Source organism: Monomorium pharaonis, chromosome 2 (assembly GCF_013373865.1).
Source record: "Monomorium pharaonis isolate MP-MQ-018 chromosome 2, ASM1337386v2, whole genome shotgun sequence".
In the NCBI taxonomy this organism is placed as follows: Eukaryota; Metazoa; Arthropoda; class Insecta; order Hymenoptera; family Formicidae; genus Monomorium; species Monomorium pharaonis.
In genome coordinates, this window is record NC_050468.1 from 29,781,798 (window position 1) to 29,793,712 (window position 11,915).

Here is an 11,915-nt window from a genome sequence, read left to right on the forward strand (position 1 = left end):
TGCCCTGCGCGCCACACAATTTTTAAATCGCCGGGGGAGCTAACGTTGACGCCCGGCGAGAGGGAGACAAAGTCTCTCGTCCCTCGTAACCTCGCGGTGTCGTGTTTACAATTTAGAGGTGAAATTTCGCGATGCAACCGGGACAGCCGCTCAATCACCGCCGGCCACGTGATACAAATATATACATCCAAGTAAAACGCGTGTTTTCCGTTTCGCAATAGGTTTGGTTTTTATTTCGGCACTGCTGCACTCGTGCAATAAGTTAGAATGAGACAAATATATTTTTCTCATTCTAATTTTATTGCACTAGTGCAGCAGTGCAAGAATAAAAAACAAACCTAATGTTAGAGCCTGAGTGCCCTTCATTCGGTAGCCCATAAATTGTTATGAAATGCTTCTCGTTGACGAATCTTATCGTTTCTTTACATGCCCTTAATCACTGTCTCACGATAAACGGAGCCAAATAGAGTACCGAATAGTTACGTAGGACAAGCGTCGACAAATGTGCGCGCGCGCGCGCGTGTTTTTGGATTGCGCGAAATTTGCAAGAAATTCTAATTACAATCACGTACCTTGTGTATTAATATTACAACCGTAACATACGATGCCCATGTTAGACGTGCGAGGCATTTGGGATTTAGAATATTCGAATCGCAATCGCGATTAGATGCGCGCGGCGCAGGTATTGTACATCATCGCATTTGACTCGTTAGCGTATCAGTTCGGCGGCCGCGGTGTGAAATGCGTGCGTCGCGTTATCCGCGCCAATTGTTCCCTCGAAAAGCGCGTCACGCGCGTAATCGAGCATGAGAGACGAATCAGCGAGCCCTTCGCGATCATTGTCAACCGCGTTAATGTATTTAATCGCGATATTAATGAGCCGTGTTTGTGTTTGCGATATAATTAAATCGCTGCTTACATAGAATTACCAATAATTATTCCTAATCGAAGTGAAATTGTCCCGTATTCGTTCCGTAAAAATTATAATAAAAATATTAATTTTCTTTTAAGTTAACCCTAAAATATTATTTTGCCATTTTTTTTCTTGTTCTTGTGAAAGAACGGAAATAATTAATTAAGACAAATTAATTATCTAAAATTAATCTGCATTGGAATAAATGGTCTGTATTGGTCAAAAGTAAATTGAAATTCTTTTTTCAAACAAATCAAAGCTGAGAGTGTTGAAAATACTAATTCTTACGCGTAATTAACTATCTCTACAAAAGGAATGATATGAAGTAAATGCGTTAACTATGCGTCAACCTTGAAACGGAAAAAGATAGACCAAGTATATAAATGTATGCTTTCAAAAATAAATTTAAGATTAATACAATTAGCCAAGTATATTAAAAAAAAACATTAAATAATTAAAGTGCAGATATTTTCGAAAGCCTTAAAACGATTATCGAGAAACAATTGTTCCCATTTGAACACTATCACTTATTGCAAAGCGGTAATAAACAATTTCAAGAAAACGGTATCTTATTAAAAAAGTAGGATTTCAAAAAAGCTACAAATGTCAGCGTTAATTTACATGTTGTATACGTCTATCTGTACCATTGTTTCGTAGAATGGACATCTGCGAAAGTAATTTCTCTCGTTTGAAAACGCTTGATTAATAAACGTTTCGCAGTTAAAATTTATTATTTAAACATTATTTTATTAAAAAAATAGGCAGTTAGATTTAAAGAAACTTTCGTAGTTAATTGCTTTATAGTACAATTTAATAACGAACTCAATTAAAAAGATAGAAATTATATTACAGATAGAAAGATGAAGTTCTGAAACAATAAACTGAGAGCTTGGAGAGATTTGAAGTTTTATCACTAAAAGATATTTTGTTACATCCCAATAAACCCATTTCATACACTAGAATTTTTCATCCGTTCTGTAAAAGAGCTCTCTTAAATATTTATCTCAATCTATTGTCACAAATCACGCAACGCATTTCCACGCAATAAACCCAAATATCTAATAAACCTTTAAGTCGTTCCAGGCGACCATCTTAAGATAACAAATGCAGCCTGCGACTTAGTCATTTCGAGTATTCTTGAATAAAAAATACTTTTCTTTAAAAAAAAAAAGCCCTTTTGCAGAACTAACTAATACGTATTTATAACAATTTATAACAATAAGACTAAAATTATCCTAACTGCAAGGTTAAGTATCCTTTCGAATAAGTCGAAGACAAACCTTATCAAATTTTTATAACTCGAGATCTAATAATGATATAACAACGAATTTAACACGCAATAAATTCGCCTCGCATAAGGATAAACATAGATTAATCAAATTACGTGAATTTTTATTGTAAAATATATATATTTAAGAACTTTAAAATTTTGACTCTTATATAAGATCTCATAGAGCCGGGAGTAGGGCTTACGCGAAGCTGTAATAGTAGTTTCTGTAATAAATAGTAGTTTCTGTAAAGATCAAAGATATATAATAACATTTTCAATACTTTCTTCTAAAACATAAGCATATAGCTATGTTCCTGCAACAGAATTGTAAGGCGAGTTTTTTAATTCGATTGATTAATTGTAATACGCGCAAATGCAACTTTCACAGAGCAAAGTTGTATTTACGCATAGTGTAACAAGTTAGTAAGTTAACATATTCACTTTTATTGGCATCTTAAGACTGTTAATACTTTTAAAATGAGAACGAATTATAATAAATGCCGGCCTTTATTATACAGAGAAGATATTTGAAGGGTTTCAACTCTTTTCTTCCCTAAACATTATTTATTTTTTCATGTTTAATTATAAAATACAACTTTATCTTTGATTCTAAATCGATTTTTTGATATTACATAACATATTACTAACAATCTCCCGTTACGTTTTGATACCTTTCGCTTTCCTAAAAAAAAAATCTCATACTGAGAAAAAAAATCTGTTGATTCAAAAAAATATTATTTGATTCAACTATATGTAGCGGTCACGGGCTGTCAAGCAAACATTTGTTAGTTTAAAAAAATATGATATTTTAATAGATCAAAAAATTAAGTTTCACCAAAAGAAATATTTATTTAGTTTCACAATAATATATTGCATATAAATATACTTATAATAAAATTAACAAATTAGCGTATTTTAATCAGTATTAATAATAAGTTAATACTTATTTAAATTAATTAAATATTTAGTTAAATTTAAAAAACATTGAATTTATATAACAAAAATTTTATTATAAAAAAACAAATATAATGTTATGGGTAAAACTTATTAAGTCAAATGTCATTCATATTTCATTGAAGAGAAGTAATATTTATTTAGTTCGTTATACATATTGATTTGTCTGGACCATTTCTTTGATTTAATAAACAAAATATTGCACTGATAGTCATGAATATTCAGTTTAAAGGAACAAACATTTGTTTTAATTGTACATAATAAGCTGTTATGAGGTTTACCTTTTTATTTTAGAGAACAGCATATTTTGTTAAATTAACCCACAATAATGTTTAAAAAAATATATGTTTTTCTTATATAAACGTATGTTTATTTAATACTACATATCATATCATCTCTTTTGTACAAAATATACTGTTAAATCAACCAAAGTCAATGTTGAAGAAAATGTATGTTTTTTTATATAAACCGACACTTATTTTACACTACATATTGTATTATATTATTTTTACTAAATATATTGTTATACTAAGAAAAGAATACTAGATATACGTGACTAAAATTAAATGTTAACGTAACTATGGTCAGAAGCTCTGTTTTTATATTACTACTATTACAATTAATAATATACAATGTGTTACTTTTTTACAAATATAACACATTGTATGTTATTATTATTAATTGTACTAACAGTAATGTAAAAACAGAGCTTCTAACCATAATTACGTTAACATTTAATTGTAATTAATTTAACTAATGGCAATAAAACAGTGTATTTTAAAAAAAAGCAATTTATTGATTAAACACACACATAAATAACATATTTTAATCATTAATGACAAAAAGTTTTAATTTTATAGTAAACGTACAAAAATAAAATTGTTACTTACATATACTGTATCTTATAACATAAAATCTAATGATAATTTTACAGTAAATTTAATAAAAGTAAAATTGTTACATACAAGATACATAATGATTTCCATCTGCCATAATATGTATATAGTCAGGAAGACAAGAAACTAAATTTTTATGAGCAATACAACCCCATACTTCTATTTGTACCACTTTAAATGCATGTACGTGCTGCAAAAATCTTAATGTTTTCATTTTTTTTTAAACATAATAAATGCATCAGTCTGTATTTGTTGTTATAATATACTGAATAAGTCCGAAAAAATGAAAAATGCCGTCTGTGTCTATTTCTATGACCATACCAGGTTTGAACATATTTCCATCAATATTTAGCCACGAAACAGTGAAATAATTTTCATCGATATCTTTAGATAATGTGCTCTTAAAATTATTATAAACATGCATCAGGGTATTATTTAAAATAATACCAACAGAAATGCGCCTCTCGAAGCCCTTGTTCTTAATAAATCGATATGTTAATTTTAATTGATGCTTTACAGCTAAACTATAGGGTTTCATCGTGATGTTATCAATTTAGAATATTGCTTTAACTCTTTGTGCTTAGCTTTAAAACACATACAAGATAAGTATTTTAAAGGACCCATCTTCATTATTACTCGTGGGTAATGAAGCAGATAATGATGCTTCAGTTTTAATGTTTGTTTAAAAAGATTTATATAAAGTTCGTGATGTTCTGATATTAATTTTTCGAGTAAGTTGCAAGAGCCTACAGTTGTTATTGGTGACATTATCATATTATTTCTCTAAGAATTATAAACATTTCTCAAACTTTATTTTTATCTGGTATTAAATTACCAATTATTAATCCAAGAAAATTTACTAAGGCAAACATTTCTGATGCTGAAAATAAAAGAGATTGATTTCTTAATGAAGTTTTATTTACAGCAGGTGAAATATTTTTATCATTATGAATAGGATATTGGAAAAAACGTATTCCATTATTTAAAGTATCCAAAGAAAATAATTTTTCCGTATTTATAAAATAATTTAAAATTTGTGGAATTTCATACCGACAAATACCTTCAAAAATGTCGTGCATGACATCAAAACACATAATTTCTATAAAATGAAAAGAGGGTATTGTGTTGAAAACACATTCTTCCTGAATACCATGAGTATTTGCAACACAATCAGCACTGTAATTTAAGCAAATTCTTAATAATTCAGAATTTTCTAATAATTGATTTTGAAGAGTATTTTTATCAATTAGACATGCTCTGCACGGATAATATGAGTTAAAACTTTTTGATAAACACCAAAAATTGTGTGAACCCCTAAATTATCTCCAATAATACCGACTAAAGCAAAATATATTTTGTTGTTTTCCATTAACTTCTACAATTAACCCATTCTTTTCTAAGTCTTTAATTTTGTTTATTACATTTGAAAATAAACCTTTATTTCCCAGATGTAAATGATTCTTTATATTGTGTAATTGAAGCAGAAAGATATTTTCAAGTAAACTTGAATGTGTGTTTGGAATAGTAGGTATTGTACAATATATGGCACCAATTTTATGAATTCCACTGTGAGATCCAAGAGGATTATTAATTTCAAAATCGTCAAAATATAGTAACAAAAGTAGAACTATTTTTTCTGCAAACTGTTCTTCAATACGTTTCCAAATTTCCCCATTTACATTAGAACTTAATGTATTATTACACTTATTTTCACACATGTATTTCATTATTGTATAAAGAACATTTGATAACTGTAAAAATTTTGTTAATAACGGCTTTAAAGAAATAATTTGCAACATTTGATTTGTTAAACCCATGCTTGTATGCGTTTTTAATCGCTTTGGACATAATATTGCACCAATGTGCACCGACTGAGGCATTAAAAGATAATCGTGTCGTATTAAATATTGTAACGTTTGGTGTTCAGTTTTGAAATTATCAAAAGCATTTTGTAAAATTACGTACATATCTTTTATGTCAGATACATTTTCCTTATTCTTTTGACTTTTATGCTTTTGTTTAATAATTTTAATAAAAAATTTGTAAAAATCGCTTACATATTGTATTATTTAATGATCGTGTTAAAGTAGTATCGGAATATAACTTACAGACAAATTAAACAGCACTTTTTGTTATTATATCATCAAATTGTTTTAATGTTATTGACGGATTATTCATTAATTGTTTGCAAGTTTCTTTCGTTAGCAAATCTTTAGAATTAATGTACTCTGCAAATTGATTAGCTGCCTCTGTAATTTCTAAAATATTACTATTATTATTCAATAAATGGCATTCAGATGGAATAGAAACGTTTTCATCATTTTCATTAGAATGTTTTAATATCAAATGGCGTTTAAATGAATGCAAATTTATAAAACTGCGCGAACAATTTTCCTGTTTACATAGATAAGCAGAATGCGATGCACTATGCACCATTTTCAAATGTGCTATAAGATATTTAATTTTAAAAGAATTATTTTTGCAGCACGGACACTTATGCATATTAAAATAGCTATTTTAGTAACTTATCCATATTAAGTAACACATTAATATTAAAATAACTAATGGAATATGTAATATAATATTTTGTATACAACAATAAACTTACTTTGTAGAGTTAAATAGGTTAAAAGTTTTGATAATTAGCATTACGTATGATATTTGTTTATTACATATTGTAGAAAACTTATAAAGACAAAGCTGTACCATGTACCATATGTGTTCACTTTCGGGCGGATACTGAACATCAAAAACATGGAATGTTTTAAAACATATGTCAACTGCTTCCAATGCCGTTGAAACCTGATACAACACTTTATCAATGCAAATATAGAATGCATGCAAGAGTAGGACCCACGACTATTACATACGGCTGTATGTACAATCAATCCTAATTCTTGTGCTCGTTTTATTTTTTTCTCCTGAGCACAATTAATATCTCCATGTATCTGAAAATAACGTTGTTTGTTACTTTCTGTCTGTTTTTGTAGTAATAAGTCATCCCGTAGAATATGTATTTATCTTTCTCTGATACATGCACGCGAGCACGCATTCAAATCTACACCCTATAAGTACACAATATTTTTACAAGTATCATTACAGGAGAGGACATTTATTTAATATTATTTTGTATTACCTAGAATATTACAATTAATATTCTAATATATCAAATACATAAAGTAATATTAAATATTTTTAAATAATATTGAATAATATTACACTCTTATATCCGCCATATTGGCTTCACCATTTTTAATTTTTCAAAAGCGCACATGGCTTTCGGTAGCTCTTGCCTGTAACTAAATTTGTGTGCAAGATGGTTCTACGTCGAGTACAATTTTGCCCCATCAATAAAAGAAAGCTATAATTCATGAATTGTATTAAATCGACATTATTTATACGTATGTAAACTAACTACTTTTTTATGTGAAACATTTGTTGTCATAAGTAAATAAAATAAATTATTGTTTGAAAAAAATAATAACCCTAATATATAAGTAAAAATAATATTTATTGTAAATTAGTTAGTGTAATTAACATTTTGTTGTATAAACAAAATATACAGTTAATAAAATAAATAAAATATATTTATAAAATAATTAAATAAAATATATTTACTGATAATTTTAATTAAAGTACATGTCTATTTAAATAAAAGATATGTCATTATATAAAAATCGATTTTATTTAACAAACTGTGTATCAATCGTCTAATGCAATAAAATATATATTTACGCAAAGTTATCCTCGAAGTTGAAATTATCGGTAAATATACTTTACTTAATCAAATCTGTTAATCATATGTTTTCTTTATGCAACAAAATGTTAATCACAACGAAGTTAATTTACTATCTAACGTTATATACACTTATATAGAATTGCTATTTTGTTAGAGTAACTAAATTATTTTATTCACTCATGATAATAAATATTTCACCTAAAAGAGATAGCTGATCTACACACATATAAATAATATCAAATGAATAAAATTTATTAACTACAACATTTATTTATTTCAATATTATTGCGTATTTAAATTAACTCTAATTAAGTTGTTTAGCACAGCAAAATTTATAATTTACGGAATTAAATATGGCAACAAAACTATATTGTTGTTACGAATTATACAAATCTCTTAATATTACTGACATGTATTTAATTTAAAAACACAAATATTTGTATTAAAAAAATCACTGCCAACTAAACGTATTTAGTAATGTCAACAGTATCTTTTTCTCAGTGTACATACACTGTTAAACTCGTAGTGTCAAATTTTACTTAATTGAGTCATTTTTAACGATTTCATAAGTCGTCACTACTCCTACCTAATAAGAAAGTTAAATTTAACAAATCAACGAAGGTTAAATTTAAAAAATCAACGATATGTTAAGTAAGTATAATTTATTCAATATTAGTCAAATTAACTACTTTATTTAGTCAAATTAATCAAATATTGAATAGGAGCAATGGCGACTTATATATATTTACAATGTACTTATCACATTATTACGTAATAAGAACATTGTAATTTAAAGATAACTCTAATCAAACCAATTGAATCGCTTATTTTAATCGAGCGGAAACCAGTTAGATAAGTAGTATTCTCTAACTTGTCAACATATATATACTCACCAGTATAAAACGTTACTCAAATTATTCACGTAACAGAGACAAGATGTTAATTGTTTCTTCACGAATACATAAGTACCTGTATTACACATTGCAGTAAAACACGAAACTGTAAATACACGCTGGAGACGAAAAAGGAAAACGTATCAGTCAACAAATATCATGCCGACGATGAACTGCTTGATTTATTTTACAACCGCGCTGATAATATCCCTCAATCTCTTCTACGTGTACGCTAAATACAGGCTGTCTTACTGGAGTAGACGTGGAGTGAAGAGCCCACCAACGCATCTATTATTCGGCAATTTTAAAGAGTGTCTCACTCTGCGAAAACCACCGGCTGAAATATTGCGCGAGATTTTCAACAGTGCCGATTCGGATGATCCTTACATCGGCTTTTATATCTTTCACAAGCCCATGCTGCTCCTGCGGGACCATGATCTTATCAAACAGGTGCTGATCAAGGATTTCGATGTCTTCCCAAATCGACGATTCGGTTCAGGCCTAGAGAGAGACGCGATAGGTCTGTACAGCATCCTATCTATAAAACAGCCAAAATGGAGATACCTGCGACAAAAGCTCACCCCTGTCTTGACTGGACAAAAATTAAAGAATATGGTATCATTAATGACAGAATGCGGGAGATTCATGTTGAATTTCATCGATAAATTGCCCACGGATGAAGCTGGTAGGAAAGAGTGGGAAGCAAAAGACATGGGCAGTCGTTACAGCAGCGATGTCATGGCTTCCCTGGCGTTTGGAATTAGTATAAATTCTTTCGACGAGAAAGAAACTGACTTCTTGAAACATGGTAGGACTTTGCGTTGATTTTGTCTGGCGTAGAAGCCTACAAACAGCTGTCATTTCACAGTATGATATGCTACCATAGAGTGAAAATTTTTTTTAGAATTTTTTATATAATTTTTTAAAATTATTTTTCAAAATTTCTATTAAAATTTCAGAACTTCTGATTTTATAATTTGTAATTATAATTGTATATTTTCTTAGAAAATTTCAAACTTTCTTAGACTAATTGTAATACTTTAAAAATGTCATAAAATCGTCAAATGTATATCAATAAAATTTAAGATATTTTTTCAGAAACTTTCATAAATTTAAAATATTAAAAATTCTTACAAGTTTATGAAATATTATGATAATTTTTTTTCATTAAGAGTGGAATCAGAAAATTCTTTATTGTGTATTTGTAGAAAAAAAAACAAGGCTATATATGCTGTATGAAATAACGTAATTATATACATTATATATATTATACATATATATGTACATACATATATAATTTTATTACGTATTTGCAGGTATGGACGTCTTCAGAGGAATCACGCGCAACATTATATTTATTATCATGTTTTTTATTCCCGAATGGGATTTTTTGACCGCACCATTGATTAAAAAATCGGCAAACTATTTTCGCGAGGTTTTCTGGGACTCCATGAATACCAGAGAAAAGCTGGCGTTCAAGAGAGGAGACATGATAGATTCCATGTTGGCGCTCAAAAATGGAGAACAGAATCCCATTTACAGTAAAGTTCATTCTGTTAATTAAAATAATAACAATTATATCATAATATTGGATAACATTTATACATAATACAATGATACTCTGCTATATCATAAAATTTAATATATTTTTACTTCGTCAAACTTATATCAATTATTAAAAAAGTTATAGAGATCAAGACACTTGTTAATATTAATACCGTCATTTAATCGTTTAATTTATGATGTAGAGTTCGAGGGCGACAATTTACTGGCACATCCCGCCAGTTTTTACACCGCCGGATTCGAAACTACCGCGACGACAATCGCTTTTGCCCTTTATGATTTGGCACGTTATCCGGAACATCAAGACACTTTGTATAACGAGATACAGACACACCTAACGGGAAAAGAATTGACCATGGATCTAATAAATGAGCTATCTTTCTTGGACAGCGTTATAATCGAATCGTTGAGATTACATCCTCCTCTACCCGTTACTGATAGAATAGCTACAAAGAATTATGAGGTAGGCAATACATTACAAGTAAATGAAACCTTCTATGTTTCCTTGACTTTCTTGATTATTAAATATGTCATTTTTAGTTGCCAAATACTGGATTAATAATTGAAAAGGATGTTCCAGTGTACGTTTCCATAAATTCAACAAATCAAGATCCCAAATATTTTTCAAATTCGTGTGACTTTATTCCGTTGAGAACAGAGAATAAAGAGAACAAAAAGTTTTACGAATCCTTGGCATTTGGTATTGGACCTCGAGCGTGTATAGGTAAATTTTAAAATGTTTATAGTACAAAAACTTATGATAACATACAATTTTGTGTCATATAAATTTTATATTAATTATAACACAAAAATACTGTTATTTTTTTTTTTTTTTAATATGTGTATTATTGCAAATTTATATGGCAATTTATATTAAATTTTAGGACAAAGATTGGGTCTATTAATTACAAAAGTGGCATTAATCATGATTCTCTCAAATTACACTTTATCTTATAAAAGTACTTCAAGTGACAATGATGCTTTTCACGTATTTACATACGCAGCTAATGGTTTATACGTGAAATTCAAAAAACGTAATTAGGTTTTTACATTTCTTGCTTAAAACCAGCTATCTTTGATTCAATAGAAATAAAGTATATCCAATAATTGCAGTATTTATAAACAACGCTAGTAAGTAACAATAATCTTCTTGTGTTACATTACGGAATTGCTTAAAACTTACTTAAAACTAATACAATATAATATATCAGTGCTTGAGCCTAGTTGCCCTTTTCGAGCCGATTCCCGAACGCGCCGCCTCCTATGCCCCCACTACCGCGCGCGGCCTTGACGGCCGAGCCGCCGATCTCGCCCGTACGCTTTGTCTCAGGAGCAGCTCTGTATAAGAAATGGTGCCCTGCACCACAAAATTCATTAAAATTACTCTAAGTAAATAATTTTTGTTTTTATAAACAAAAAAGTACTAATTTCTTTATTTCTAATTTATTTTATATATAGTATAACAATACGTAAAAACATAATATATAAATTAGAATTTTGACAATAGTTTAATTTTTACATCACCCGTGAGGTATTATTATTGATGCTTTTTTTTAAGTGGTTTTCTCAGTAGGCCTAATCCACTAAAAGATGAAATATAATATATAGCTTGGCATTCTTCTAATTTTCCTGTCGTTTTTATATATCTTACAATATATAAAATTTTGTTTTCCTGCCAAGCTGTATA

At 28.9% G+C, this 11,915-nt stretch overlaps 1 protein-coding gene across 3 annotated transcripts in view; it reads left to right on the top strand.

The window, feature by feature from the left end:
* LOC118644380 (cytochrome P450 6k1-like) overlaps positions 1 to 11,335 on the top strand; it is a 57,238-nt gene extending 45,903 nt beyond the window's left edge. Inside the window, exons 1-6 of one of the 3 annotated variants that reach the window (XM_036282839.1) lie at positions 8,488 to 9,185; positions 9,297 to 9,473; positions 9,982 to 10,206; positions 10,414 to 10,691; positions 10,769 to 10,952; positions 11,113 to 11,335. In XM_036282839.1, coding sequence (XP_036138732.1) covers positions 8,825 to 9,185; positions 9,297 to 9,473; positions 9,982 to 10,206; positions 10,414 to 10,691; positions 10,769 to 10,952; positions 11,113 to 11,270 — 1,383 coding nt within the window. In that variant the 5' untranslated portion in view covers positions 8,488 to 8,824 and the 3' untranslated portion in view covers positions 11,271 to 11,335. Of the gene's footprint in view, positions 1 to 8,487; positions 9,474 to 9,981; positions 10,207 to 10,413; positions 10,692 to 10,768; positions 10,953 to 11,112 lie in introns of those variants that run through there. The other 2 variants (XM_036282838.1, XM_036282837.1) reach the window with 2 other exon arrangements.
* Positions 11,336 to 11,915: the final 580 nt, after the last annotated feature.